Source organism: Epinephelus fuscoguttatus, linkage group LG20, assembly GCF_011397635.1.
Source record: "Epinephelus fuscoguttatus linkage group LG20, E.fuscoguttatus.final_Chr_v1".
In the NCBI taxonomy this organism is placed as follows: Eukaryota; Metazoa; Chordata; class Actinopteri; order Perciformes; family Serranidae; genus Epinephelus; species Epinephelus fuscoguttatus.
Window position 1 is genome coordinate 14,998,314 of NC_064771.1, and position 26,030 is coordinate 15,024,343.

Below are 26,030 nucleotides of genomic sequence, written 5' to 3' on the forward strand. Positions count from 1 at the left end.
AAGTAGCACACGTACAGCAAATTGAAAACGTGACCTTTAAGCAGAGTTGACAATGTGTATTATGGTTTTGTTCAGCCTCTTGATCCTAAAGGAAACGCTGCCCATTGTCAGCAAATTGAAAACCATTTGGGGACACAATAGGCCTTCCAATTTTGTTTCACGGGGACATTGGTACATTTATTTCCATGCACAGAGGTTCAAACACATGTCTTTGTTCTCTGGGCTGTACACATGGTTGATGGTGGTTAAAAGATTGAGTTACTGATCACACGAATACACTGTTTTATCTTGAGAACTTTTTAAAGTGAAGATACTGTGAGTAGTGTGTGATGTATTTGTAGTTTTCAGCATCGATAAAACAATCTGCTGTGAAGTTGGTCGTGTTATAGCCAAGTTATTATGCTGGAACCACTTCTAATGGATCTATATGGGCTTAATGCACACAATGTGAGTTGTACATTATGTACACAAAGGTCAGAGGAGTGTACATGCGACGGATCTTCCCGACACACGTTCCCCTCAAAGAAACGGAAGAATCAACCAATCAGAGACCTCGTTTCATCGCAGGTACCCGGATGTACCAGTGACGCAATTAGGTACGTCATTGTTCACCGCCGGACACCCGCTGTAAATAAGGAATGGATTTACAACCGCTATTAACGCATTCATAACAGATTTCCAGGTGAGTGTGTTGATGATTTTACGATTCAGTGACCCTTTAAGTGTGCAGCCTTCATATTTCAGTGGGCCTGAGCGGCCGAGATTTGCTGTAGTAGCCTCACACCGGTCCTCTGTCATGTCGGAAAGAGCAGCGCAGTGAGCACACACAGCCGCCGGTGTCGAGCCCCTCCTTTCTCGGCGAAATACACGTCCCGTTACCCGGGCTCACGCATTGTCCATCAAATTATTTTGAAAGTGGAAACACAAAACTGTTCTTTGACGTTATCAGGAGACAGTTACGTTACTTTCCGCCATGACAAGCAGCTTCTACCGTGCCGAGCTAGCTAGCAGCGTTAGCATCAATATTGCCGCACGAGCGCCGCCGCGCGAAACGCTAGCCAGCCCCCGTTTGATAGCTACGCTCGTACTCCATAGTGTTCACTCGTTTGTCTCTGTTGTGCCACTCTGCTCCGGCCCTCGACGAGAAAGGTGAGGTTTTAGCCGCTGCTCTGTCAGCCCAAGGGGTTAAATGAGGTTTAATTCGTGTCTTGGTCAGATTTAGCGACGCTGCGTGTTAAAGGCCTACCAGCCGTCTGTTAGCAAACGTATACCAGTCCTGCCAGAGCAGGTGGGAGGGAACAGCTGTTGTAAACGTGCTTCCGACCAGGACATTTCCTCTATCGGTTTTTTCAACAAGTAACTATTACAATGTATTTAACTGCACAAGTGATCATTTGTGATAAGTATTCTGGTTATGGTATTTTGTGGTTGTAATCTAAATATACTGTAATGTTATCAAGAGTAGTTGTGGTTGATGTAATCTGTAACAACAAAAAGATGGTTTTAATTTAGTGTGTTTATCTCACTTGAAACAGTCAAAGAATAACAAAATGTCATCACTTTTTTTGAATACCAGCACTGTTTCGACATGTCACACAGAGATTTATCTATAAAGCGACATCATACATGAAAAACACAACAAAACACAAATATCTTGAACTTAATCTGTATGTCAGCAGCTCATAAAGTTCTGTGTCCCTGTGTTTCTGCCCCTCATGCAGCAATGAACAATGACCATAGTTGACAAATCTTCAGAAAATTCTGACCACGAGTCAGTTGGGTGTAAGCGCTCTCCCTTCACCAGTGGAGACGTGGGGATGGACGGCAGCTGTTCCAGCAGCTGGGCAATGGGTCCCACCATGCCCAGCGATTCTCCCAGGCTGAAGCCTGCAGGAGGCTGCCTGGGTCCAACACCTGGAGCTGCGGTTTACAACAGTACACCATCCTCTGTGGACCCGCCAAAGGACCATGGTAAGAGCGAGGGCTTTTATCAGCTGCGTTTTAAATGCATGTGTGTTGAAAGCTGTGAGGAAACCATACACCTTTATCCCTCAAACAGTAGACAATGGGCATGTGGAAGAGTTGTCAAGCAGCAAAGTTCTGCCACTGTTTGTGGCATGAGAGTGTGACACAACTGGTTTTGTGGGTGTTGTGTTGCTGCTTCCACTCTTCTTTCATTCATCCAGTTACATAACCGAGTCTGTTTTGAAGTGAGAGCATGATCAATCCCTCGAGCTTGTGACGCCATTGGTGTTTTGATACAAAGAGCAGCAGCCTGACTTGTTTAGCTGAAATAAAAGTGAAACCTTGTCTTATGTTTTCTCCTTCAGTTTGTTTTAGCCTTACTCTGTAGTCAGAATCACATTACATAACTCTGTAGACTGCAAGCTGGGATTGTAAGGACCTGAAGTTTCCTTCCCTGCGTGCCAGTATGTACTTACACAGGCAGTGTATTATTTATACTTGTTGATGTCCCAGATCAAGTTAATGTATTGAATCTAATTTTAGTAATCATGTTGGCTCTGTGTGTACAGTGATAAGCAGCGGTGATGGCATGGACTTGCCCCAGAAGATCCTCTTCCCTCCAGAGCGGCTCAACCTAAAGTGGACCCAGGTTCACCGAGTTGGTGCGGGCCTGCAGAACATGGGGAACACCTGCTTCCTCAACTCAGCTCTGCAGTGTCTCACCTACACCCCTCCATTCGCCAACTACATGCTGACTCGGGAACACTCCAAAACGTGTAAGTTGGGGTTTCATGGTGCTTCTTTGCAAGAAGTTCTTGTATAATTGTACAGTCATGCAATAATTATCACATCGTGTCTGATTCATGTCTTACTCATTAATGTTTTCATCCATCTGTCCCTGCTGCAGGTCACGAGCCTGGGTTCTGTATGATGTGCACCATGCAAAACCACATCATTCAGGTTTTTGCAAACTCTGGGAACGTCATTAAGCCCATTGGTGTGCTCAATGAACTCAAAAGTAAGTGGTTGCGGTTACAAAATGTTTACCTGAAACGAATGACAGGAGGCGCTGTGTGGCTGTTTACCTTTTTAATTTTGGAGGGAAATCCTCTGATGGGACTTTGTGATGTGCTTTTAACATTTTTTTTTAACTTTACGTCTATGTGTTTGTGTGATATCATTTATCAACCTCTTACACATTTAACTGTGATGTGTTTTTCCCCTGATAGGGATTGCTAAGCACTTCCGCTATGGAAGCCAGGAGGATGCTCATGAGTTCCTGCGGTACACAGTGGATGCTATGCAAAAGTCCTGCTTACCTGGAACCAAGTAAGATAATTAGCTATGTAATGTCAATACAGCATTAGAAGTATTATTGTATTCTATCTACTCTGTGTTGTGCTTAGCCATTGAACAGCTCCCAAAGGCCTTCTAGTCTAATTCTTGCATAAAAGCTACATTTGCAGTGTTTATGTTTTTCCTCCAAAATAAAAGAAATCCGAGTAGAGCCGGAGGTTATGTGCACATATGCAGCCAACATGCATGTTTTATAGATACACTGGGCTGGCCATTGTGTTTCTCAGGGGACTCTAAAAATGTGATTTAAAGAACTTCAAGTATGAAGCTGATTCTTATTCTGTAGTAACAGGTGGCCTCTCATCTAATTACTCTTGGTCTAATTCCTCCCTTTCTCACTTCTGCTCTTTCAGCTGCAATATGTTGTGACGTGTCACTACAAGATACTGTAAATAGATATTTTTATGTGTTTTAGTTCAGCCAGAAAATATTAATCTGTTTGTTTGGTTAATAAGGCAACCAGTCAGTTATGTCATTATCATTTTTGGTTGTTTGACATCCGCATATTTATCTTTGTGACAGATTGGACAGGCAAACGCAGGCAACCACTTTCATCCACCAAGTATTTGGCGGGCACCTAAGATCCAGAGGTATGTTAGAAGTGTGTTTTTATTACGTGTGGTCATGTGTTTTGTTGTTTTACATTTCTCCAAGACGAATATATGAACACTGATTTTTTCCCTTTTCAGTTAAATGTTTAAACTGCAAAGCAGTGTCCGATACATTTGACCCTTTTCTGGATATTCCTCTGGAAATTAAGGTAATTACAGAAAATTCTCTGTCACTTGTGGGTCTGATATGTCAATTGAGATATTTGCAGTGATCTTAAGAACATTGTCCTCTCCATACAGACAGCGACCAGTGTCTCCAAGGCTCTGGAGCAGTTTGTCAAGCCGGAGCAGCTGGATGGTGAAAACTCATACAAATGCACCAAGTAAGGAAAAAAGGAATTCAGAAAAGGCGACAAGAGAAAGACAATGTTTTGTTTGATTATATCCAAGTGTTTGCCAGCTAACTAACTGAACAATTCTTTCCCTCAGGTGCAAAAAAATGGTCACAGCCTCAAAGAGATTTACCATCCACCGCAATTCCAACGTGCTTACCCTCTCACTCAAACGCTTTGCAAACTTCAGTGGAGGCAAAATTACAAAGGTACCATGACATGTGTGGACTATAATATCCAAAACCAACACATAGCTACAGGACAACACTTGAAATATATTGCTTTTTGTTAAGTGAACATTTGATTTGATATTAATAGTTTTTTTCTTGTTGTTTTTTTTTTTGTTTGTTTGTTTTTGTTTTTTGTTTTTTGGTCATCAGGATGTGAAATATCCAGAGTACCTGGACTTGCGGCCCTTCATGTCTCAGTCTCAAGGGGAGCCCCAGATCTACGGGCTCTATGCTGTGTTGGTCCACTCTGGATTCAGCTGTCATGCTGGACACTACTTTTGCTACGTTAAGGTACTGGCTCTGCTGTGGGACACTGTTCCTATCTATCAGGGCGCTGCTGTTGCCAAGTACTCATGCACGCATTTGTCTCTCCCGCAGTCTATCAACATCTCACTTTAACAGCTTAATGCAGGGTTTCTACAACAGCTCTTACTCTTAAATATAATGAAGGTTGAGCACTTTAGTCTGTCAAATATAAATAAAACCATATATGCAATAGATAAATGTGTCATCATACGTATTTTAACCGAATAATATTGTGTTTATATCTGTATGAACTAAAGACATGGAGAAACATTTTTCACTCACACTAAAGTCCATTCAGAAGCTGAGAAAAGTAAACATTTGAAATGTAAGATGTGTAAAAACGATGGTTATTTTTAGCAAATATGTTCAAAGCTGCCATTTCTTCTGTTGTGTTTCTCAGGCAAGCAATGGTCAGTGGTATCAGATGAATGACTCCTCTGTGACTGTCAGTGACATCAGGTCTGTTCTCAGCCAGCAGGCTTATGTCCTTTTCTACATCAAGTGAGTAAACCATTATTTTTGAAAGGAACATACGTCTCAAATCTTCAGTATGAACCCTCTCACAGTAACACTGGTCATTTAAAATGTTTCCTTTTGTGTCACTAGGTCTGCTGATGTAAAGAAAGCAGGGGACTACGGTCACATGAGTCAGTATCCAGGCATCCCTGGTCAGTCGTCTCCACGACCGGTGGTGATACCACGTAACAACAACACCATCCACCACAACAACATTGGCTTCATAGGTCCCCAGCTGCCACCACACATGACCAAGGTACTGCAGACTTGCTCACAGCTACTGGTGATCAAATTGTTATCAATTTGAGATACATAGCCAGTATTCGACCTGGACACTCAAAACGTATCTTTGTGTCCTTTTTGTGTCCTCCTCAGAGCACTCTCCATGTCAATGGGAATGGATCTCTGAGGGACTATCCCAGCAACTCCAAGCCCAGCACCAGCAGTAGTGTTGTTGGAAAACCTAGCCACGGACTGGGCTCCTCCTCATCTTCCATCTCCCACTCAATCAGCCGGCCCACAATGATCCCAGACCACGACAAACGCCAGAAACTTTCATTTTTCATCGGACAAGGCAAACAGAACCGCCCGTCCTCCTCCTCGTCCTCTTACAGCCAGCCGTCCTCTGCCAGCAGTAGCAGCAGCTCCTCCTCCTCCTCCAGCTCTCTATCCTCCTCACAGTCTACCTCAGACGTTCGCTTTGTTCCACGTCAGCTTAACCACGTTAACGGCACGTCTTGCAGTAATGGGGGTCACCACACAGGAGGCAATGGAGCAGCGTTCTTGGTGCCGTACAGCCAAGAGTCCTCAGAGGAGTCAGACCAGGAGAACTGTGGCACTCTGGATAATGGCTGTTTAGCAAAGTCTCACCTTAATGGAAACAATAGAACAGGAGAGGCCTTTGATAATTCTCCGCAAGCCCCCAATGGAGAGTCAGGGGTGCACCACAATGGTAACGGAGTAAACGGACCAACCAATGGTGTTTCTAAAACCAGTCAAAATGGACACCACCATTATGGACACCACAAAGTGAATGGACACAACACCCCTGATAAAGTAAATTATATGTTTTGTTTTTTGCTGTCGTTTCATAATATATTGATACCTTCATGAATGAATCATAAAATGAATCATGTCTTGTTTTTTCTCCTCAGACCTCTAGCAGTAACCATGGCAGTTCATCCTCTGTGGCTACTGTTGCTGCTAATGGGCTCGACAGTGACCATCATCAAACAAGGTAAGATAAACACTCTAACACAGAGCTGGAAAAGTTATTGCTCTGCCACCTATTTGATTAATTAATTTCATGACTTGAATTCAAATTGCAACCCAAAAGTGCGATACAAAGCAATAATTAAATGCCTGTATATTTTGTTTTTCCAGTAAAGAGGCACATACTTCTGCCTCATCCCAGGCCAGTTCGTCTCAGAGCATCCCTCCTGGTGCCACTGAAAGCCAGCACCTTTCAACTCCTGACACAAGGGCTACAAATGTGTCTAAACCCCAGTCTCAGTATCCTGCATTCTTCACTCTTAGCTCTCCACCTTCAGCTACAGCTACAAAGACTCATTCTGTCACATCTCGAGAATCTGCTTCCTCTTCTGCCCAGCATGGCAACCATGCGGCCTTATCCACCCCGTCAAACTGCTCCCAAAGCACCAATGGGGCTTCCGCAGCTCCACAGAGGGTTAGCAGAGGTGAGGGTGAAGCAAAGGATCCACCACAGAGTAGTGATCCATCAGCAGGGACTGAAGGACACACAAATGCTAAAGAGCAACACCAGTTTAAGCCCAGCTCTAGAGGCAATGAAGGACAATATTCCCGATACAGGGAGAGAGACAGACAGTACTCTGACTGGAGCAGAGACAGGGAGAGACACTACAGGGACAGGAGTCAGGAGCGAGAGAGTGACAGTGATCGTTACCGGTACAGACGGGACTACAGAGATTACCATCATCGCTACAGGGATCGCTTACCTCCTCGTGATCGTTCCTACAGAGACTGGGAGCCTGAGCGTCGCTGGGAGCGGATCCCCCACCACCCGAGGGAGGCTGATCGCGACAGGTGCTCTAACCATTACCACTACCACCGCTCAAGAGAGGACTCTGGACGTGAGCGGAGGGGATACGGTTATCCCTACCGCACTGAGTCTCATAGTCGCGGGAGGTGGCAGCAGGAGAGTCGAGAATCCCGACCGATGAAGGACAAGAGCAACGGCAGGGAGAGGGACTATTATTTGTCGAAAGAGGAGACTTCCTTGCCTGCCACAGAGCGAGAAACCTCAACAAAGTCAAAGGGCTCGCCCCCTCGTCCTCATCTCTCCACATTTGAATCAGCTCCAAACAGGGAAGATCAGGATCACAAGAGGTCTGCCGATCATCAGAGCAAAGAGAGGGAGGACAGCTCTGAGGGCCGCCACTCTAAAAAACACAAAAAGAGCAAGAAAAAGAAAAAGTCAAAGGATAAAGACAGACACCGGGAGAGTGGGTGAGTAACACCATCTCTTTTTCATATAACCTTTCACTCGATATTTTTACGACCCCCCACAATATGGCAGGCTGTTTTTGGGGTTGTTGTGGCCATAAATGTCTGATTTCAAGACAGATTTTCAAAAAAAAAAATAAATAAATTGTGACGCATGTTACTGTTTATAAAAGAGGGATAACGTTAGCCATATGATGCTTACAGTTAGCCCTGTCACTGTGTGTGTGCCTCTGTCCCAGGAGCGTAGCTCACTATCCCACAGCATTGGTCTCATGATAAACAGAGAGACAGAAGAAAAAGTGGAGGCAAAAAAAATTTCCCCGTTTTTTAAGAGTCAAATGTGCGCTAATGTTGCAGTGATTTGACCAACATTGCAAGGCAGCAGAATTCACGGGAATTGGCTGAATTTGCATTAGGTGTTGTCATCACAACATCCTGGAGGGGCTGATTTTAGGGGTTTGGACTTTGGTTGAGAAATCAGGACATTTGAAGACATCATCTTTGGCTCTGTGAAGGTGAGATTGGGGATGCACTGATTGTGTTATTCTGAGCTGATACTGATGTTTAAAGTAACTGTTTTGCTGGTAGCTGACAGCGATACCAATGTTTTTATGTTGTTGTTGTTGTTTATGCTGTTGTTGTTATTTATTCCCCCCTTTGTCCCAGGGAAACAGAAATCTACACTATAAAAAAATAACTCAACTGTTCAGCCCTTCATTATTTTATCTTTGAATGAGCACACATTCAATCATATAAATTTATTTAACAACCTTCAATATGACCTTTCACAGGAAAAACATCTTTTAAAAAATAAGTGCTTAAATGCCTTTTTAGTGTTTATAATATATCATAATTCCCTCTCTAATAACGTTTTCAAATTTCTCCTTCAAACAACTGCTTATTTTTCTCACCAAAAACCACATTACATTAAACAAATCACAATGTACCTTCACCTAATACTCATTTTTACTGAATAGAGTTTAAACGCATCATAATGTAACTCAATGCAACCTCAGTGAGCTGTTACTTGCCTTCACCGACTATAGATTTGTTGTGATGATAGTGAGTTTACTGTGTTCCTTCATTCATACAGTGTCCAAGGGAAGCTCTCTGTTCGTCCCAAACGTTTTTTATTGTCTCTCCTGAGCTACGGGATGCTGGCTGCAACTTGCTATCTCATCACACCACAGTGGGATCACAGAGCCCATTTGCCAGTCATTTTATTCTTCATGTACCTGCTCTTTAATTTAAGTTTGTGGCCCTTAGTCTTAAGCCCTGCTTTTTAGCATGCACAAAGTTGATGTGACGCAACAGGAAAACATTAGCCACTGCCATCAGTGAATGTCATCTCGTTAGCTGACAGGCTGATGGCAGTTAAAAAGGCAAGTATAGCCAATACTGATGTTCAGCAGATAAATTGGTGCATCCCTAGTTGAAATGGGCATTTTCTTTTTTCAATATTTTATATTTTTAAGAATGATGAAAACACTCAAGTTATAGCTCCACATTATTTGTCTTCAGCTGACAACAAAGCCCGACTCCTTAGTCAGTTTTGTATGAAGGCATGGATTGAGATGAATAATAATGGCGTGTCTTCTCCTAGGAGCTCCGAGGTTGATTCAGACAGAGCTACAGAAACAAAAAAGAAAAAGAAGAAAAAGAAGAGACAGCGGGAGAGCGAGGCTGAGCAGCATAGCCCAGGAGCAGCTCGGAGCCACAAGAACAGAAGTAGTGAGGAGAGGGAGAGCCGCAAGCGCCGTTACCATGACATCAAGGACGGCAAACATGACAATGGTTTTTCGCCAGAAAAACGTCGGCGCACAGACTGCACTGAGGGCAGCAGTGACCACCTAGTCCCCTCCAGTCACACCTCACCCACAAACGGTTCAACTCACGGCCATCTCAACGGATACACAGGTAGTAAAGGGTTTTCACATTCAAAGTCATCCTCAAAAATAACTGAAATTAAAACTGAAAATAGATGCTGCTGTGGAGCTTGTCAGTTTAAAGAGTTGATCCTGTTTTGCAGGAAACGGTTACAGCCAAACCAATGGTGACTCCTACGGATTCTCCAGTCGCTTCAAACACTGACTCTGTGAGTGGGCGCCCTTTTAATGATTCTCACAGTATGCTCTACAGTCAACAGGAGGAACTCTTACTGTAGGTGCAAATTTTAGCTCAAACACATTGTATAAAGGCCTCTTCTTTATCATTTCAGGCACATCACCACCATTTTAACAACAGCAGAGGAATGACAACAACGTGGACGTTGACGTGGTGCTTCTTTATTAATAATATACTGATCGGCCAAAACATTAAAACCTCAGGAGGGTGAACTGGATAACATTGATCACATTTTACGATGCAGTGTGCTACAGGGAAACCTTGGATCCTGGCATTTATGTTGCCACTTAATGCACTCCACTACCCAAACGCTGTTGCAGCCACCAGACCCATGGCAATGGCACTCCCTGATGGCAGTGCCCCACCCCCCACATCCAGCAGGACAGTACAACAATACACTGTGCCACACTTCAAATACTGCTCAGGAACGTGGCAAAGAGCTCAAGGCGTCAACCTGTCCTCCAAATTCTCCAGATCTCAATCGGATTGTTCATTCATGGGACGTGCTTGTATCCCAGAGGTACCCTCCAGCCACAGTGGGGCCTCCTTGGATCGGGTTAGACACTGCAAGACAGTCCCCGGAGGTCCTGTGTCCATACCTCAACAGGTCAGAGCCAAGGTTGATGCAAGAGATACCCTGGATCCATGATCCATGGTGGGGCCTCCCAACCAAGGGGTACCCACGAACACTGACCCACAGTGAGGCCTCCTTGGGTCAGACTTGCTCTGACCTGCTAAGGCATAGACACAGTACCTCTGGGGGTTATCCTGTGGGATCCTTTGAGTCTTGTGAGTGTGAAGTGGGGTTAGTCCGATCCGAGGAGGCCCCACCGTGGATCGGGGGTACCTCTGGGATACTGGCGAGTTCCACGGATGCTCTACCAGATTGGGATCTGGGGAATTTGACTCTTTGTCACATTGCTCGACCAGCGCTGAGTGCATTGCGTGGTGCATTGTTCTGCTGGGGAGGCCAATGCCATGACGAGGTGTACTTGGTCAGCAATGGTGTTTGGGTGGGTGGAGGTTGTCAGGTGGCATCAACATGAATGCCAGGACACAAGGCTTCCTTGCTGAATGTTGCATTGTACCAGTGATTGATCAATAGTTCCTACTTGACCAGCCATGTTGGTTTTAATTTTGCCACTGGTCAGTGTATGTGTATTTTTACCACAACTGAAGTGTTTTAAATGTTCAGCAAACTTTTTTTTTTTTTTTTTTTATGGCATTGATTTATTTGCCGTAATTCTCCTAACTATGGTTTAAAAAAACTGTCACCCCTTGAACATTTATGATGATAAATATTAATATATACTTGTATGAACACAAACAAAGCCTGGAGCTTAAACATCTCAACTGCTGCTCAGTGGAACTCAGGACTTGAAAACTTGTAAACATTCATGGCGGATATCCACCTGCTTCAAATCAAAACAAAACTAAAGGGAAACTGTTGCCTCGGAGACAAACTGTAAGGCATCACGTTGGAGTTTAAGATGTCACCATATCTACAGAGCCGCAATGTTTTGAGTTTTTTTTCTTTGATCCCACTGGGAGCGGACAAATTAATGGAGGGAGATATTCATGAATGAGACAGACGAGCGCAGTGGCGGGAACAAGGCTTCGCTGACTGATACCTCCACATTAACCCTGGACAGACTTGAGGACATTTCTCAGCTTCTATTTTTTTTCTTGAGTTTTCATTTTTGCTCTGAAGCCGAAGATTCACGCTGTAATTTTTAAACTTTTTTCACACAGACGCAGAGGTTTTTCTCATGGTCATGCCTCTTTCTCTCTCTCACATTCTATTTCTTTTCAAACATTTAAAAAAAAAAAAACAAAAATTTGTTATCATGGCTGTGGACCATTTGTGTTTGCTTTTTAATGAAAAATACAGTTTGTGTCTTCTAGCATCATAAAAAATACTGTGAATTTAATTTTGAACTGTACTATCAGTTATTTTTATACGTAAAAATCCTGTATCAGGGTTATCAGTAGATGTTTTGTTTTGTTTTTAGAAAAAAATTCATGTTAATTTGACCATATTCTCTGGACAAAAGTTGGGAATGATTATGGTTTGATTTGGTTTGATTTTTTTTTTTTTCCAACTTTTGACAGAAGTTGAAAAACTGCTGTTATACTGTTTTAGTTTAGCATGTCAGAATTTATACATTGTATAAGGTAAACGCCTTAAAATACATTTGTTAATGTCAGAAATTGTAATTTGTTTCTCTGTCTTTGACTTTGTTTACATGCTGCGCTGAAATGAATGGAAAAACACTGACTGAGATGACTGACGTGTTGCCAGGGATTTTTGAAATGCTCCTGTCTGCCTTTGTATCATATACTAGGAATAGACTGATCGTATTCGAGCCTCTTGTTGAACAAACTTTCTACTACCGTTAAATTAATGTTGTAGATACATTAAGTGTGGATGGAAACTGGAAGCACTCTTCTGTAATCACGAATAGTTAAATACACACACATTTCTAGCTGTTAGCAAGATGGCTCAGCTGATATTTTATTGACAACACTTGTTTCCATGTTTGAAATAACCAAAGACCTGGTACGTTTTGTGAGACGAGCTCTTTTCACTGAATTCACATGCACACAAAAACTGTTTTCTGATCAGCATGGAATTTTATTCAAAGTCTTCATCAAAGTATTCAGGAGCAGTTTTCCCAAACTAAAGCCCCGTCTACACGTATACAGATATTTTTGTAAACAGATATTTTCCTCTACGGTTTGGCCTCTCGTCCACATGAAAATGGAAATTTTCTAAAACACCTTCCAAGGTGCAGATTAGTAAGTATCGTTAGCCTGTACACTTTACTACCTTTTGTGATGAGGAGAGACTGGAAAACAGCCGTCGTCGAGAGTTTGGGGTTGTTTTTGCGTTCTAGTGTGGACAGATAATTTGTAAAACAAAGGTCGTGTGAACAGAATTACTTTCTAAAACAGAGGGGAAAATATCAGTTTTCAAAAATGTCCACATACATGTAGACAGGGTGGAAGAGCAAGCCATGTTTAACCCTCAAAACTCCAACTAATATAAGATTAGGCTGAAAGTCATCTTGATCTCAGTTTGTAAAAACAGTCCTCATATTCCAGTCAACATTCACACGATTGGAGTCTTGAAAATTCCAGTATCTCATTTGTTTCACCTTTTTTCACAGGTGTTTTGAACCTGCCTATGTCCTACACTCTCTTGTCCAACTCAGAATAGTGAGTTATTCTTTCATATACCATCATGTATTATCTGAATATTCAGTAATAACACAGTGCGAGGAGGTTCCACTGCTCTGCAAAGAGCTGCACAAAGTCCCTCTTCCACTATTGTAAACTTAGCTGTTAAACTGAAAAGGTGAACGGGTATAGGCTACGGCTGTTATGATTTACATGCTACATAAACACAACAGAGAAAGGAAAAAAAACAGTATGTACAATATATTCTATACATGCATAATGGAAATCAGGGGCTGCCTCTTTTGTTAAACAAATTAAGAAAATAAATACATAAGAAACAAACTTGATCACAGGTGGATCTTCAATACATAAAATGAGCGTTTACAGAATTAATATAGGATGCATATAGCTTTTTAAAACTTAAAAGGCTCATTACACTCAATATATGTGAAGTAATAACCCTTTAACCTGCATTAATTCCTTCTCTTTCAAATAGGGCGCGTACTGTAAATGAAGTATATGAGTTGAGAATAAATCAGTGTGTTTGCATATACAGGTACAGTCACTTGAGGGCTAACAATCAGACCAGCTGATTTAGAAGCTTGAGGCTTTCTGTAGTTACAGGATACTAAAAAACGTTGTTGGTGTTGGCAGTTGTCGAAGGACATGTGAGGTGAAGTTAATAAAATGTTGCCTTGGAGTCATGTTGGCAGACGACCAAGCAGGCGAGCTGGTCTGGATGAAAGGAATGCCACATGAGGAGGATGGATGTTCAGGTTACAAGCCTCCTGTAGGTGTAATTCCTTATGTGTCCAGCAGAGGGCGATCTCGTCACAGCCACGCTATGCAAAGATTTCCCATAATCCCAGTCATGGCTGTAGTCCTTATTCTTCTGTCCATCTGTTATCATCCAGCTTAGTAAAGATTTTGAAGTTTCACTCAAATGACACATCAGTGTTCCGAGTCTGTGCTGGGTGAAATAAAACGGTTGAATCGACTGAGAGCTGAGGTGCAGACTATCTTCAGGTGGAAATAAACGTAATCCATGTCAGTCCAGTAAACTCCCACCTGCGTCTGCCCTCGGGAGGCCTCCACAACATAACACACGTACACGCACAAGGACTCTGCCGGTCACGGACATTGTGGTGATGCAGGTGTGTATAAAGGTGGGCGGTCATCATTTCTTATTGGCTATCCTCCGCTTCCTGGTGGCCAGCATGTCGTAGAAAGGATCCCTGCTGATGCTTGCTCTGTGGAAAAAGGAGAGGAAGGAATGGATCACTGATCGACTGCTTTCAATTTTTCATGGCAATCCCACATACGCTATCTTATTTTGTCTGCAGGACTGATACGTCAAAAACAAGATGTATTTTTATTAAATCTTTTTATTAAATCTGTTGCTATAGAGACGAGCAAAGCACTGCTACCCATGATCAATTTGTGATGTTAAGATCATCCCAGCACTATTTTGGGACGAGGTCCACTAATTTCTCTGAGTACTAACTTGACCTTAATCTGTCTTGTATCTATCTGTCAGTGCATCACATCACGTCTTTTGTCTGCACCCGTTTGCTTTGATTCTGAGTGATCAACACCGAAACCTGACATGTACAGCGAATTGTTACACCTCTGAAACTTGTTCCCCAATCAAACCTCACTTTCTGTGCTAAAAATATCTCAACATCTCACCGTTGATGCTATCCACAGAAAACACAACACACTAACAACAAAACACACCCAGTAATGCAAAAAAAAAACATGTTGTCAGCTAGTCCATTTAAAGGTGCTGTATACAACATTCAGCGCATTAATAAAGCAGCAAACAACTCTTGCTATGTAAAGATATAGTGGAGTGACGGCATCCTGAGCAGAGAATGAAGTCACGCTACCTCTGACTGTGTTGTAATCTAATCTTTATGCGTGCTAGCTAACTGGCGTACTAGCTAATCATCGCTCTGCACTGCGTCCATACAGCGGTTACTGCTGATAACATCGTCCCAACCCACATTGGTGCGAAGGTATTGTTGCAAACCACTCTCCGGTTCACCCACAGGTTAACACTGTTTGCTCTGTTAGCACAGTTAGCTGCTGAGAGGTTAGTCATTACAAACATGTTAGCAAATAGCTGCCTGGTTACACACCCAACAGACATAAGAGACATTGTCACTCATTTGGAGTCATGTTTCTGATTTTCTGATGAATTTAAGTCCAATATTTAGTCTCTTATAGCTCTGTTTACTCCGGAGGGAAATATCTGGCTATTCAGCTGCTAAATGCTCCACTATGTTCACCAGCTAGCAGCTAACTTTGCCCACCATTTTGTGTTGGGCAAGTAGCTTAATTAAAGCGACAGTTAACCCCAAAATCAAACATACATATTTTTCTTCTTGCCTGTAGTGCTTTTTATCAATCTAGATTGTTTTGGTGTGAGTTGCCGAGTGTTGGAGATATCGGCCGTAGAGATGTCTGCCTTCTCTCAAATATAATGGCACTAGATGGCACTCAGCTTGTGGTGCTCAAAGCGTCATAAAAATACATTTGAAAAACTCAACAGCAATGTCTCTTTCCAGAAATAATGACCCGGCTACTTCATGGAGGAACAATTTTCTTTCTGCTGAACTACGCCCATTAACTGTATCACTGCACAGAGGAAGCATGCATCTACCCATGGATGACAGGGCCTCAGGAATACGCCAGGCAGTGGAATTACAACTCCTGAGTTCGTCATGTGATGCCATTGGACCAAAAGATACTTCTCCCAGTAGACTTACATTGGGAAAGAGATGTCTGTAAATCAGTGGATACATTTTTTTGAGGATCTCAACCTTGCAAAATGACTCGATTCACTACCAGGATTTAATCCATTTGGTCCAAGAACATGTGGAAAGTCTGGAGGAGCTGCAAGATTAAATCATTTTATCCCCATTCAAGTTAGGGGAGTGCTAAACTTTCCACGGAAATAGAGTTTTTTTGGCGTCATGTGCCACTGAGCAACCTTCATAGGAATTAATGGGGTCCCACCTTTAATGACATCCTCCTTGGCTGAGCTGTAACCTTAGCCAGCTTATGTGAGCTAGTGATTAGAATACTTTTGCTGCTATCTCATCTCCATTAGTAATAAGCTTCCCTCCACATGGTCATATGGTTGGTGGGTGTAGTTTGGGTCATGATTTCTGGAGAGAGACATTGCTGCTGAGCTTTTCAAATGTATTTTTTGGCGTTGTGATCACCAGAAGTGGAGTGCCATCTAGTTCCATTATATTCAAGAGAAGGCAGACATCTCTATGGCTGATATCTCCAACACTCTGCAACTCACACCAAAAAAACTAGTTTAAATAACACCACAGGTAAGAGGTGAAATATGTTTTTGGTTTTTGGGCGAACTGCCCCTTCAAAGTGGTTCCACAGCCCTTCATGCTCCCTATTGGAAAATCAAAGCACTGACACATGGAGGATAAGAATAACGCTGAGTAACCCGCCACCTTCCCAGCAACAGAACATGCTGAGATTCACATACATACGTGTGTGTGTGCAGAACAGTCACCACAAGAGCAGTTTCCAGCCTTGCAGATGAGTCAGGTGGGACAATGTGAATACAGTGTGTGTGTGCGTGTGTGTGAATCTGCTGACCACAGGACAGTCTGCCGCCCCAGCAGCTGAGTCAAGTGAGAGTGTGTTGGAGGCAGCACAGCTCCGTCCTGCTGAGTCCAATCTGTGATCTTTATTGTTCCAGCAGTGACCGGAAGAGACTTTATGATGTGCAAGTGGACTGAAACACCACGAGACAACACTCCTGGTTCACACTTTTGCTTATGCACTCAAAGCTCTGAGGCCTGCTGCAGATGTGTGAATGAGTGTCATCTGAAGGTCAATTGACTAAATCTCCCAAACTGAGAAAAACGACCACCTCTCACCTCGTTCCAATCACGTTAACTGTACATGAAGCAGCCTCACCCAAAAAAATTTCCAGTAACTTAGTCGAAAAACCCATCACTTTCATTTAATGGACACACATATGTCAATGCTAAGTAGTTTTCTAATATCATTAGAGCTTAGAAGCATTGTGTAATATGATTTCTGTTGTGTTATCGATCACATTTGCCGCTGAAGCTGCAGCTGAGTGGATGATAACCAGCGAGCTGATCAATTACCCACTGGGCCCAATTTACTGCAGCGCCTCCACTCTCCTTCCTGTTTAACAAGGCAGCATTTGGATATGACAAATCAGCTGTAATGGCTGCCAAAACACTTCTAAGAGCGCAGCGAGGCATTGTGCCTGAGTAGGGGTGTGTGTGTGTGTGCATGTGTGTGTCTTTCTTTGCTTGCAGAGCCCTAATCAAAGGGAAGTGAGCTTATCCAGCAGAGCAGAAATCACCTCTGAGTGTTATCTGTGTGGAAGTGTGAGAAACGGAGTCACAATTAGTCACCAGAGTGTGTGTGTGTGTGTGTGTGTGTGTGTGTGTGTGTGTGTGTGTGTACGTGTACGTGTGTGGGGTGTGTGTGTGTGTGTGTTTCTCACAGTCAAGGTCAGACATGAGAAAGTCCCACATGGGAGCAGCCCGGCATTGGCTAAGTGCCCTCTCAGTGTAAATGGATCCACACTAACACAGCGTCTCTTACTTGATGGATTTGATCCACTCCTCCTTTTCCTCCGGCGTGGGGGCCGATATCCTGTACACCACGTGGTTGCCCTCGACGACACGCCCGTCCGCCTCTGTCTTGCAGGCCTTGATGACCTGACCTTTGTGGTTGGGGTTGTAGAGCTCAAAGCAGTTCTGGGGACGCAACAAATTGATATGCATGGTAAAAATAATAAACTCTATCTCTGACAAAATATAAACCGCATTTTCCATTTTACAAAGTTTCTGATCTCTGAAATGCATTGTAGACAAGTTTAGAGAGGCAAGAGGCAAGTGTTTGGAGTTGCTGCTTACAGGTTTCCTGGGCTCATCCACCTCTCTGATACTGAGGTTCTCCAGAGGAATAATCCCACGAGGCTCTTTATCCTGCAAACACAAACACACAAAGAGCATCAACACATCATTCATTAAGTGTGTAAATGACTCTTAGGACAAAATCAGTGTGTGATGAGGGTGCAATGTCTCGTAATGAACAAAGAATCAAGCCCAGATATCATTAAACACTCAAGTCATTGAAGAAAGTGACTGAATTTTGTCATGCGCATATGACACACCAACCCACAGCACAAAACTAAAATAAACTTTGCGGACCACAGGATCTAATCATTCAAATTACAATCTGTGACAGCTACAAATGTTATGAAGTTGTCACAAAGTTATTGCAGTAACATTTTTTGATGCTACATGCAGCTCCTTTAATTTCCACCACAGCACAGCTAAATATTAAACAGTTATCTTTACATTATATTGAGCCTGACAGTATTAGTGTTAAATTGAAGTTAGCGATAAACGCACGCTTAGATTTTATTCATCCTGGTCACGTAAGGGACAGCACCCGAGGGAGACACAACCCTACACTCCCCACATCCTCCATCTTCCGTCCTCCAGCAACTGCTTTTGTGTCTGCGGGGCCAGATGTGAGGGGGGACCTTGAGGAACAGCCTCATGTCCTGCCTGTCATCTTCCTACTAATGAGGGGGCACAGCAGGGGGAGGAAATGCCCTCAGACGGCTGCTCACAGCTGGTTGTGTGTGTGTGTGTGTGTGTGTGTGTGTGTGCTTGTTTGAGTGTGTGTACCCCCACACTGTGTGTGTGTGCTTCAGTGGGGATTTTCTCAGAAATGGGGATGCTGGGTGCTGGTGTGAAGCGTGGGGTGACAGGCAGTCGGTTGGGGGAGGCACTTGGCTTGCGGCCTTGGGGGGCCAGATGTGTGCTGTAGACTTTGCAGATGTTTCCCATGATGCCTCATGGTAATTGCTGGAGTGAGGTTCATGTAGGTCAAAGGGGCTGCATCTGTTAAAGAGCGGAGCTGAAAGGCAAAGACCTCTGTCTTTTACTGTGTGTGTGTGTGTGTGTGTGTGTGTGTGTGTGTGTGTGTGTGTGTGTGTGTGTGTGTGATCAGATCCCCTATCCACTCCAATGGACGTGACTTTTCTAGGGTGTCTAGATCTGTGATTACTGTTATCTGCTTTCAGTTGTCTATAAGAGAATTACAGCGTTCCACACAATCTGAAGTGGACTGCACTAGAGCCACGCCCTCTTTTTTAACAAACATGGCCGACAGTGAGGCAAGGAGTACTCCAGTGTATCTTTACATAGCAAATAGTTGTTTGCTGCTATATTAATACTCAGAATGTCTCATACTTTAAGATCCACTCTGATAAAATATGTTTTTTTTGTTGGTAATCTGCAAAGAGATAAATATTTATGCAATATGCCTCCCGGTAAAGAACAGAAAAACCCACACTGAGTATGTTCTTACACCCCTAAGAACACACCAATAGGCCTACTTACTGTTGTGTATTCAAAGTAATAGAGGCAGTTGTCGGTCAGAATGAACCACCGCCTCTTCCACGTCTTCACCCTGCCACCTGCGGAGAGAAACACCAAACATTTGAGTTCATACTGAAGAGGTGACGGTGTTTGTGCATGTAGAAGCTAACCTGCAGGAGACCTCTACTCCACGTGCCACATCTGGTTCTGATCATCAGCTCTCTGCATTATTAGGCTCAATCAGAGGCTGGATACTCCCTCCGGCACCCCCCTCTCCCAGCCTCAAGAGATGGATGCCTGAGGGCTCTGCAGGGCTTGTGAAAACTGTTCAACATAGTGTTCGCTTCCAGGAGAAATCCCAGACCTGAGCATATCACATACACGTGTGACAACTGAAGCAGGAGTGCAATCAACTTGTCTGACCAGTGAGGATGATGGATTTTATGAGCTTGACTTGAGAAAAAGGCTTTGTGGATATTTTAAAAACAAAAAACAGAGGCAGAAGAATGTAAAGCTTGTTGTACAGAGGGCGTACGGGTCAAACATCTTTTTAAAAACATCTTAATGTAGGAATACTATAGGGATTTCTCCTTGCAAGATCTCTTTGTCTGCCTCCATCATCAGATAAAAGTAGATTATTTGGATTAATGGATTTTCTGTTAATTACACCATCGGTGACGCCATTTACCTATGTAATCCAAAAAACATACTGTGGTTGATGTTAATCTGCATTATGTGCACTATAATAACATATTTGCTGACTTTACAGAATGAGCACAAAGCAGCCGTTACTGATGTAATCAATATGTGATGTTCACTTGACCCAGATTTTCGCTCTACACTGCTAGCTCCGGTAAAATCCTATACGTCTATATTCTATTATTTACGAGCAATGTTTACTTTCAGATGCATCCGCTGCATTTCACTCATTAAAATGGCATGAGGGTGTAAATATATTCTACTATTGCTGGGTAAATATAAAATATAAGTTGTATTCTGTTACAGTCAACCATATGGCAGTCTGGAGAGCTGTTTATCCCACTGAACCATATGTTTAATTTCACCCTCAAAACCTGACATTTATTATGGATTTCTGCTGCAAGACCTCCCATGTTTGCATGTTTGTAATGCAGATTAATCACTCATTTGTTTATGGACACTCTAGAAAGGGAGTGTAGATAAAATGTGCACAAGTGTCAGGGAGTTTAAAGTCTGACATGACTCAGTGTGTTTTATTGAATGGGATAAAAAAAAAAATGTTTCCCACAAGTATAAAAGCTTATTTGTTGGATGAATCTGAAGTCCTTGCATGCAGAACAGCCCCAGTACTGCACATTGAATGGTCATTTATCTAATCTAAACATTGATTAGATGGCGTGTTTGTCAGTTTACATGCTGAACACATTGCTGAGACAAGCCAGTCAAGGACAAGTCTGGTTATAATGCTTTGACATTACATCGATATGTCCCATTCACTTCAGTTCAAATGAATGTGAAGGACAGGAAAAATTGTTTGCATTCATCCTTGTCTCTTTATTCTGTCTTCTAGAAAACAATCTATGGAAGCCCTGAGAGGCAAGTGAGAAAAAAAATACATATATATTTTTGGTTTTCCATCAGCTAGCTAGCAGACTATGGCTAACGTCAGTATAGCTAATGCGTAGAGTTTTTCTGCTACTAATACCAGTGTTAGAAATGTCCCCGATACCACCTAAAATGATGGATCGGGTATCAGCGTGTACAAGAATCTACGCATCGATCTGATACCTCTTAATTTATTAATACATTATACATACATAATACACACTACTAATTTAACGCACCCAAGAATAACTGATTTCTGGTAAGTAGTGTAACGTTAGTCATCAGCAAAATGTCAAATTAAAAACCACATAACTATGGCATTCATTTCCTGTATGTTTTTGTTTATTTTTTTTTTTTGAAGGGTTTAGCCTGAGCCGCGCCATACAACAATGACAGCAATCTTTTCACATTCATACAGGCTTAGCAGTGTACAGCTTTATTATATTTTTTTAACACCATAGTATTGGATCAGTACTCGTTATTGCCCGATACACAGGTTCATGTATCTAGAATTGGTAGTGGTGAGAAAAAAAGGTTATCAGAACATCACTGCTAACGCTAACGGCAGATTAGCTTTAATTAAAATACATTTCTAGCTAAAAGAAAGACACAACAGTAATTAAAAACAACTCGCCAATAGAAAATTAACATGCTTGGAGAAATTGAAATTCACCCAGAAGAAAATGTGAATGCCTTTAATCCTATTTAGAACATAAGGTAGTGGTGCACTTCAGCCTCTTGTGGCCAAAATGAGTATTACAACAACAAACAAATTTTGTTTTCTCCTGTTTGATGTGTGGAAAAAAGCAACTTGGGAAATGATCCTGATAAAACTTCCTTCATCCACTTGCTTCACAGACAAAGAAAATGTCAACGACAATAAAAAGATTATCTGGGACAAACTTTTTTTCTCACCTGTTCTGAAGTTACAAGCACAGAGGAGAAAATAATTAAACGCCTGAATATTTTTTCTTCTCTTTCTTCACCTCTCAGAGCTTCCGTACAAGCTTGGCTGAACTCTCACAATTTTCCCACGTGACCAACAGAGGTGCTTTTTAGTTACTCCTCTGCAGATAGTAAGTCTTCTGAAATATACGTCTAAATAACTGCATTTTATGACATGCTGTTCACGCTGGATGATGATGGATTCAGGCATGGCAGCAGGCTCAGTCCTGGTTAATAATGTAGTGTAATGAGTGCTTATGGAGCTTTACAGCCTTGAAGCAGTGCAGCAATATGTCATATTGAACAACCTGACAAGCCAGCGGAGTGCTTCGTTCAAACTAAGAAAAAAAATCTTCTCTCATTAAGCAGGGACTCCTCTGATGGAGCTAAAATTAGCGTGGAATTCACTAATGGGGAAAAATTGGACCTTAAATGATGTGGCAAGTGCAGCTGGTGGGATACAGAGCAAATGAGATAGAGAGGGGGGGTCTTTACAGGAAGAGGAGAAGCAGCAGTATGGAGGACTGAGGCCTGCGGGACAGGAACAGAGGGAGGAGAATGACAATAGGCAAGGGTCTCCTTTATTTCACCGCATGACCAGCCACGCAGCGGTAGGTACACATTCCCACAGCGCAGATTCAAGCAGCCCATTCACTAAAGCTGGAGCATGACTGTGTGTTCTGGCAGATAGCCACACAGGAGCTGTATGTCGCACAGGGCCGTCTCTAATGGTATATAGAGCATGAGGTGACCTGTTCAGCTGAACCCTGCATGTTTGTTTAAGGGAGTCTACAAGGAAGCAAATGTTGCTTAGGTCAGAGCAATGCACGTTAGCGTTACTTGGAAAAATATTTAAAAGCATGCAGCAGTTTGTTATGATTTTGATTCAGCTGTTTGGTTGACTTGCTAATGTTTTTTAGGTTCTCACACATAATTCTATGAGTGCAGCTTTGAAGAAAGAAAAAAAGACAACATTTCTTGCCAAGCGATAGCTGAGAAGATTGATACCACTCATGCCTGTATGCTATATATGAAGCTAACATTACAGCCAGAAGCTTGTTAGTTTAGCAAAGCACAAAGACTGTAAAGAGGTGTAAGCAGCACATGTTAATGAGTGAGCTTTAAGGTGTGTTCACACCATATGCAGAGCAAATTTTTTGGAAGAGCGAGATTACATACTAAGCTAACTGGATGCTGGCAGTACCTTAATATTTACAGACATGACAATTGTATCAATCATATCTAACTCTCAGCAAAAACGTAAATAAGCACATTTTACAAGGTTTTGCACTTTATACACACAAGTTGCAATTTACATCAGTTGCCTTGACCAATAGCTGAACTGAAGATGTTATCTCAAAGTCACCAGCCTCCATTGACAAAAACAGCAACTGTACTTTGCAGAACATGTGAGTTGCTGGTTTACCGCTGCCTCCATCAGTTAGTGTTTAAGGTAAAGCAGTGAAAATATCCCAACCATAGCATACACTTTAAACTGATATTGATTTTTTAGGTGGGTCTTTTTAGATGGCTTAAATTCATTAATATGACCCCTGTCCACAGCAGTGCATTGTTTAGCATCTGTACCGGTAGATTTGGTTTATCAAAGGAGCAGTAACTTCAGATAGGTCTTAACCACCGTGTTTAACTCTTTAAATGACAATAAATGACACCAGAATTAAACAAGTTCATCAATCAACTGCCAATTGTCTACCTGGAAGTAACTGTAGTTGTTTGTGCGACGCTACGGTGTTTCGGTCTATATAGAACTGAACTCAAAGCTGAAATCTCTGGTATGATTGTCCATAGCATTGTAAAACTGTATGCACCATCACTATAGTAACTACAGTAGCTCTGAGTATAACAAAATAATGTTCACTTTAATTTTTGCTTTCAAATAAGTAACATATGTGATTTTCCCGTCTTTATCTGGTAATCAGGCTTCATTTTCGTAAAAGGAAGCAGGATATTAAAAGGGATTTGGTGAGTGACACTGTGTTTTGATGAGGTCAACAGTTATCTTTTATACTTCTTGGGATAAACATCTGTTCTTTGTATGTGCACCAGTCTGAGACGAGCCCTCTGCGTCATCCAGCCTCTTTCAGAGCCACTTGAGAAATGCAGCCAGTCCCCATGCAGAATGAGAGAGATCACTGACCTCCAACTCGCCTTGTCATTAAATGAGATAACCCGTCACTTGACGATGCTTTTCTTATTTGCCCAATAACAGCTCTGACACAATAAGCCAATTAAATGAGGCGGCTAGCATGTTCAGGGGCCCTGTGTGCCAAGGAGATAATGGCAGCCAATGCCAGTGTGAGGGCACTCTGTGATGAACCGGGGAGGATGGAGGAAGGAGCGTTACCTACCTCCTAATACAGAGATTTAAGAAGGAACAGCCATCACAGAACAGAATGAGAGAACAGAACGAAAGGCTGAAAGGTTAGAGAAAAGGGAGTGAGGAACAGAAAACAGAAGGATTTCCAAAGACAGCACTATCACAGAAATCACCATGCCAGTAATCACAAAAAGGAGCATGCTTTAAAGGGAGAGGAGAGGAAAGATAGGAGACACAACATGAGACAAAACGGAGAGGAGAGGTCACAAGATGAAGGACGTGGAAAGAAAAGACATTTTGCAGTTGCGTCACGGATATCCTAGCAACCTCATCTAGCACCATCATGAAGGGGGACAGTTTTTGGGCAAAAATTAGGCTGCACAATTAAAATCATGAGTGGGCTGAAATTGGTTCTTGTATTGCTATTTAATGTTGCCACTGTAGGCTCTCTTCATCATCAGGATGGCTTTTAACACGCTAATATATGCACACAGGGCTGTTACCAGAACTCTTCCAAGAGCACAGAGCTGTACGATCAGTTGTTTAAAATCTATAAATCCATTGTCCAGTGTTCTCTCTGTTATCATAATCCAATGTTTTCCTCATGGTTGTATAAAGAGAACTGGATACAGCGTTTGAGGTTGAGGCCCTGTTCATTCCTATGAAAGTTGCAAAGTGGCTCATAAAGCCAAAATGCTCAGTTTCTTTGGTATGAAATTACCCAAATCTTCCATATCATGTGGCCCATAGAGCAAGCGTACTAGAAACCTTTCGCCGGCTGAGCAACTACCTTTTGGTTTAGCCCGGTGCTAACTTGAATGGGGATAAAATTATCTAATTGTGCGACTCTTCTAGACATAAGGAAGGTTATCGAATCGAATAGAGTCAAATTAAGTTAAGACAGTGAAACGAGTAATTTCACAGGGTTTTTGTGACACTCAAAAAAATCTATCCACGGATTTACAGATGTCTGTTTTACAATGCAAGTCTATGGGAAAAAGTCTTTTTTGGGCCCCATGACATCACGATAGACCCGGACATTTTAATTCCATGTTTGGCCACTATGTGAAATTGGCTTTAAAGCCCGGGTCTAGGGGGCTTGGTTTTCCTTCATTAGAGGTTTGACTGGTGCACTTTTAATTGCGTCATCTTATCGCACCCTCTTTTCTGCAGTGGTATAATGACTGGAGAATTAGCACCACCTACTGCGCTGCTAATCTCAGTGAACCAACTCCCAGTATTTACATAACAGTAATAACATAGAATTTTCTTTTGCTGATTTTCTGAAAATTTGGTTAAATTTGTGCTACATTTGAATGGAAACCCAACTTGTGACTTAGCAAACACCTATTTCTTGAGAAGAGTCAGCTCTGTTAACATGAATGACTTTGTTAGCTTGCCAGTTAGCCAACATGGGTCTGAATATGTAGTGTGTTCTTAGTGAACTAAGAATGATAAATGAACTAAGTTTTTATAGGTGAGATTGGCGTTAGCGTCTGTCAGCACAAACCCTGTATCGTTTCCTAAAATATAATGGGACAAACAGGGGCTGAATGTTTAATTTGGCTTGACAAATTCTAAAATTAAGAGACACAATCGACTACTATCAGCCATTGTTGCCCAAGAGCTGTCAGCCTCTAGCATAG

The 26,030-nt window shown here is 42.4% G+C and overlaps 2 protein-coding genes across 2 annotated transcripts in view; one reads left to right on the forward strand and one right to left on the reverse strand.

The window, feature by feature from the left end:
- Positions 1-429: 429 nt before the first annotated feature.
- Positions 430-11,143, forward strand: usp42 (ubiquitin specific peptidase 42). Its single transcript, XM_049562614.1, has 18 exons — positions 430-682; positions 1,722-1,971; positions 2,535-2,741; positions 2,873-2,983; positions 3,195-3,294; positions 3,844-3,911; positions 4,011-4,081; positions 4,173-4,255; positions 4,362-4,473; positions 4,645-4,785; positions 5,201-5,301; positions 5,407-5,572; positions 5,692-6,372; positions 6,471-6,553; positions 6,700-7,803; positions 9,404-9,717; positions 9,830-9,895; positions 10,019-11,143. The coding sequence occupies exons 2-17, from the start codon at positions 1,731-1,733 to the stop codon at positions 9,889-9,891; spliced, it is 3,645 nt and encodes a 1,214-aa protein (XP_049418571.1). The 5' UTR covers positions 430-682; positions 1,722-1,730; the 3' UTR covers positions 9,892-9,895; positions 10,019-11,143.
- Positions 11,125-26,030, reverse strand: part of LOC125880312 (cytohesin-3-like) — a 48,537-nt gene continuing 33,631 nt past the window's right edge. Inside the window, exons 10-13 of the mRNA XM_049562619.1 lie at positions 19,539-19,615; positions 18,039-18,110; positions 17,725-17,879; positions 11,125-14,354 (exon numbers count right to left, since the gene is read on the reverse strand). Coding sequence (XP_049418576.1) covers positions 14,282-14,354; positions 17,725-17,879; positions 18,039-18,110; positions 19,539-19,615 — 377 coding nt within the window. The 3' untranslated portion in view covers positions 11,125-14,281. The remainder of the gene's footprint in view (positions 14,355-17,724; positions 17,880-18,038; positions 18,111-19,538; positions 19,616-26,030) is intronic.

Bases quoted from the DNA above. Each gene is read 5' to 3' on its own strand.
- usp42 (XM_049562614.1), top strand. From the start codon at position 1,731: ATGACCATAGTTGACAAATCTTCAGAAAATTCTGACCACGAGTCAGTT. The intron at 4,082-4,172 runs GTAATTACAGAA...CTCTCCATACAG, and splicing joins ATATTCCTCTGGAAATTAAG to ACAGCGACCAGTGTCTCCAA. The intron at 6,373-6,470 runs GTAAATTATATG...TTTTCTCCTCAG, and splicing joins GACACAACACCCCTGATAAA to ACCTCTAGCAGTAACCATGG.